This window comes from Hermetia illucens, chromosome 5 (assembly GCF_905115235.1).
Source record: "Hermetia illucens chromosome 5, iHerIll2.2.curated.20191125, whole genome shotgun sequence".
NCBI classification, from domain to species: domain Eukaryota; kingdom Metazoa; phylum Arthropoda; class Insecta; order Diptera; family Stratiomyidae; genus Hermetia; species Hermetia illucens.
The window spans coordinates 74,308,551-74,314,095 of record NC_051853.1 but is presented as its reverse complement, the minus strand read 5'-3'; the positions used below and the strand labels follow the sequence as shown (position 1 = coordinate 74,314,095).

At 40.5% G+C, this 5,545-nt stretch overlaps 1 protein-coding gene across 1 annotated transcript; it reads left to right on the top strand.

The window, feature by feature from the left end:
• Positions 1–806: 806 nt before the first annotated feature.
• LOC119657860 lies at positions 807–1,546 on the top strand. Its single transcript, XM_038064986.1, has 2 exons — positions 807–1,024; positions 1,090–1,546. The coding sequence occupies exons 1-2, from the start codon at positions 880–882 to the stop codon at positions 1,389–1,391; spliced, it is 447 nt and encodes a 148-aa protein (XP_037920914.1). The 5' UTR covers positions 807–879; the 3' UTR covers positions 1,392–1,546.
• Positions 1,547–5,545: the final 3,999 nt, after the last annotated feature.

Genomic DNA, 5,545 nt, shown 5'->3' with positions numbered 1-5,545 from the left:
TGTGAATCATTTCGTTTATTCCAACATGTGGTCCTCCTTGGAATGATTTTGCACCGGTTAAGGATTGCATGAAGTTCGGTCCGCATTTATAATAACTTTATTGCCATTTCCTTACCATTTATGTAATTTACCTGACTAATAATAATATTAGCCTTGATAATTGCAAGAAAATCAGCTTGTTGCCCTTCCTAAACGCGCCGAAGGACAGTTGCGACATTATACAAAATACATACGGGAAAACATTGTCCTTTGGAACTTTGTTTGTTTATCCGTAAGGTTAAAGTCGTTGGTATCCTTAGCAATTTCGACAGTCCTCAAATAGTATTATAGTGGATTCTTCAATTCTTTAGAAATTGCGGTAAACTTTGGTAAACTTGAATTATAATAAATTTCCCAAGTAATATTTACAACAAATTCATTCAACCCAACTACTCTCTTCTCTAAGGAAACTCGTAAAAATCCACAAAAGGGACATTAAACTGTTCACTTTTTTGTCGCGTGTTGAAACTTTTCCTATAGTTTGTATCGCGCTGAAAGTATAAATGGAAGCATTACAGGCGGTCGAAAGCATTATTCTCCCTTCTTACCCTTGAATTACTTTAGGTTCTACATATCAACGTAATATGTATGTATATTCGCCGGAAAATATTTTTCAAGGATTCTTTACAATTAATTTTTTCCACAGCATGTTTTCAAATAACAGCAGCAACAATAGGAAAGACAATTACTTCTGGTTGTCCTTTGAACTTGCTTAACCACATTTTGTTCAATTATAGGTTGACAAGGACACTTGCTTCCATTTAGCTTTTCGACGGCTGGAGACATTTAGTTAGTTACCGATCGCGAAAGGCTGTGCATTGAAAGTGAACCTTTAAGAAGATGCCTTGCGGAAAGTACGGTGGAAAGGATGATAGTGAAGACGGTGCTCCGAGAGAACTTCCTTACATGGTTGAGAAGGAGTTGGTGGAAAAACAAAATAAACACAATTATCTTCTAGAAAAGTATATTCCGAATGTACTTAACGGTTGGTGCTATTTCTTTCAACTCGAAGGATCAGCTGCCTAATTATAGAGTTTCCTCCATTTCCAGTTATCCCTTTGACATTAAAATTTTACTCCAAATACGATAACATCTGCAATCCTTTTCTGAAATACTTCAAACTTGTGGATACATCATTAGAAATTCCGAGTAGAAGGTTCAAGGAGCCGATTCTGGAGAGTCATAAATATGGTTGGATTCGAGAAGCGGTTTTCCAAAATAAAACGATTCAACTTAATCATATCTTGTACCCGAAAATTCGGACGGAAATAACGATATTTGGTGAGAAACTGGCATGCAACCGAGTGACTGAACGGGCAAAATTTGGCGGAATCCGTTTCTATCTTCGATAAAATTGGCGTTGATAAATAGATGCACAGGATAAAAGTAGGAAAGATAGAAGTAGCTTCATATTTAATGACACAGTTATTCTATTGTGGAGCATGTGCAATAGTGTCCCCATGATTGACTATGATATGTAGTTTAAGTATAGATAGAAATATGTAAAGTTATGAGCTGAAGTCATTAAATCATTCATTCAAATAAAGTTGTTTTTTTGTACTGTTAGAAGTATATTAATAAAATTCATTGTTGTATAGTGTCCTTACAAATCATTGGCAACCATAACATACCTACATTGGTAAAGCTAGCATCAGGTGGGCCTTAAGTGCGGGCAAACTGGCGGCAGATGAGTATCGCCATGCATGACATGCTTAAACTCAGGAAGGATATGCTGAAGATAAAATAACTAGGATGAAGACGCACAGAGAGACAGAAGTTTTTTACTCTCCAGTGCCAGCAGTGATAGGGCAATGGAGGGAATTCTAATCTAATTTGATACGCGCACATGAGGGAGAGGAACTGGATTCCATGAAAGATGCGTGGGATAATAATAATAGTATTTAGGGACGTTGCACTGCGCCTTAAAGCAACTATTATCCCCTTAAATGATGGCAGCATACGTGCCAACTATATTATGTCGATAAAGCCAGACAGAAATTTTAAGATGTTTTCTACTTTCAGGTGTTTCAACGGGGCACTTATTAAGTATTATCCCAGAAGTCTTAACCTGCTTTGCGTAATTTCTGGATACTGTCCCAGAATATGAATGAAAGTTTAATCACTCTCGCGTAGAATCTTCAGCCAGTAACTGTAGATATCTATAGCTTGTCCAGGTGCTAATTTAATTTGCAGTGTCCCGTGAGTGTTTCCACTAGTCCTCAAGCTCATCTTGGTGAGGTTTAAATAAACCTGCGAGCGCTTGGGTTCATCTCCCCCACGCGTACCCTGGATTATTCCATTTCTGGTAAATAGGCCTACCATAATACCTAATTTGACAAAGGTTAAAGTGAGCACACCTACCTACGGCGTATATTTCCTCCTGAAATATACTGGTATGATTACCCTTTCAAAGTGATTTTCCTTCGGATTAATAGCCCCTGCGCTCCTTCCTCTGTTGTGAGGGATCCACCAGGTTACTAAATAATCAATTTCAGATTTAAGCTTTGTGTGTGTGTGTTTGAGGTGGGGGAGACGCAGAACCTCTGAGACTCAGACATTAGTGGTTCACTGTACTCGATTCCCCGGTCTAAAGGAATATCCCGGATTTGTTTATGTATCGTAGGATTTCCGTTAATGGATGTGATGCTATCCGCTGTAGTTGGAGCACATCAGCACCAAAAATCTGACGTCCGATGCGTCCGTAAGCGGGCCACTCACATAAAAATGTTTCATAGATTCCGCTTCTTCATTATGGATGGACACGTATCATCTTGGATAATTCCTATTCTGAACATGTGCCCAGCTAGTGAATTAGGGCCAGTCAGAATGCCCACAAAACTTCTGCAAGTCTTCCTGGTTTTCGACAGGATAAATTTTGCAATATGCTTGTTTGGTTTTGATAGGAAGAGTTTGGTCTGTCTAGCAGCATTAAGGCTTCGCCACCTGTCATCATTGTTCCCAGTTTTTGATAACATCATCAACCAATGCTACCGATACCTCAATTGCTGGTTCCGGTCCGGGCATGGGGAAAGTTGAAGCCCTTTTGCTAAGGCATCCGAGATTTCATTTCCCTCCACACCACAATGTCCAGGTACCCAGGGTAAATCCACCGTATTGAATCTAGAAATAGAATTCAATCGGTTTCTACATTCCTGAACGATTTTCGAAGTGATCAAAGTACTATTCAACGCCTTCAACGCAGCTTGACTATCACTACAGATTACGATGCGTCTGTCCTTTAACCTCTCGTCAATCATCCAGGTTGCAGCCTTTAAGATCGCATTTATTTCACCCTGAAAAACCGTTGTGTATTGTCCCAAGGGAAAAGCCCACTTTTCGTTTTTATTCGAGAGGTAGACTCCTGCTTCAGAACCATTTTCTGTCTTTGAGCCATCGATGTAGAAGACGTCAGTATGACACGCATTCTTCTGGTTCGTCCCAGTTTTCTCTTCGTCTCAAGATAACATCATATCTTCTACCAAACAGATGTATGGAGATCTGAGAATCGGAAGGCATTGCGAAAACTAGATTCAGTTCCAATGCTTTGTGCCCTCCACGTCCATTGTTTTCCCATAGATCTAATCGAATTAGTCTATGAGCCGGTCTCATTGCAGTGCTCTGAATAAACAAATCCAAAGGCTGCAAGGTTTAAGCCTTAAGTCAGGCGAGTTTGTCTTGTTGCTCTACCGCTTTTCACATTTCCTGTTGCTACCACCTTGTATCAATAATTCGGGATATCGCCTAGAAAGTACACCTCTTAGTTCGATTTAGGCAGCTCATCGCTGCTGATACCCCCCAGATATTTGGAAGGTTGCCGTCCTTGCCTGCATGTAAACATGAAGATTAGTCAATTCTTAAAGAATCTCCAGGAATGCTGTTGGGCACATGCATATGTTCAGATTGGCCAGATGACCGCCCTATAAGTAACCAGTGGCTCTGCTATTGTAGAATATGTCCAGTAGTATTTTCGGGATGCATCCCCACTTTTCCTGCTATGGACTAAATGCAAATTATCGAAGCTCTTGTAGCTTTTCAACATATATTTCCAATGATGCAGGCTAATTCCGAAGTATTCAACCTGTATTTCTCATCTCAATAGTTCCCAATAGTTTGGGTTAAGATTCTGCTGTAATGGGTTACGTATTAGAACGTTGATTTTAATGTAGCTGCCTATTTTCATCATCATTATTTTCGGTACAAACGATGTAAGGTAAATTAGTCAGACAAATTTAAGGTCGATGGATCATTTTTGTCCGGTTTCGGGATAAAGACCACTTTTCCCACATCTGAAATAATGCTGGAAAGATGCCATCCACTCCAGGTGATTTCAGTGGATTTCGCGGATATCTGAACTGCGCTTAGACTCACCTCACGATTTATTGAGATACTTGTACTTCTTCCCTATTTCTTTACCGGTCGGCTATCTTTGAATTCCACTGCATAGTGTAGCCACCAATGAAACTATCGTCCCTCCTTAATGTGTGTCCTATCTATGGCCACTTCCGCCTCCCGATCGTAACACGTGCGGGTGCCAGGGCTGTACGCTGAACAACTTCTTCGTTGGTAATAATTACAGGCCAGCGTATTCAGAAAATACGCGGACAAATATTAGTGGAAGCTTTGAGTTTTTGAGTAAAAGTGGGTGCCACTTTCAATATGCTATTCCCATATAGTAAAATAGAAAGGACACTAGCGCAGAACAGTCCCAACTTGATGTTGGTATTGAAAAACCGTTATTTTTACTTTTCGGCAAGGCAATGATCTAGCGCTGTTAATGCGTTGGCCAATAGCCCGTTCAGTACGACTATTCATTGAAACCAAGATTTTTAGATATACAAATTGATCAACGCCATCGATGCTCTGTCCATTAATACAGATAGGGAGAGTACAATGACCCATCAGAATGAAAACCTTGGTTTTGTTGGTGTTTATCTTCAGTCCAACTCCACTTTCCTCTTTTTCCAAATTTAGAACCGTTTGATCAAGGTCCATGACCCAGCGAGAGAGGAAACAGATGCCAGAAGCGTAGTCGAAGTGTTTGAGGAAACATGTCATGGCTCATTGTTTCCTCTACGGGTTCCTGACAAGGCAGCATGAAGAACATTACCGATAGCAAGAATAAATAATATCGATGAGTTGCAACCCTGACGGACTCCACTTTGGTCTTGGACTCTGAGATTTTATCTGCGATGCAGGTGGATGGGGAGTGGAACCAGTCTGCTGTCTGTCAATTAAACTTTCGAGATGTTGTTCAATGCATTATAGGATTATTTTAGTTATTACAGTTGTGTGTAACGGTAGGGGGCACGCCGATACCTCTTAAATTATCCCACTCAAGACGGGTGCCCTTCATTCGAATTTTAACGATCATCCCCTTTCTACACTCTCTAGGAATAGTCTCGGATTCCCAAGATTTCCGCAAGAATGGAAGCAACAGGTCTGGAGGTGGTGGAGCGATAAATAATTCATTGCTTGGAGACCATCGAGTCCAGCGACTTTACTCCAT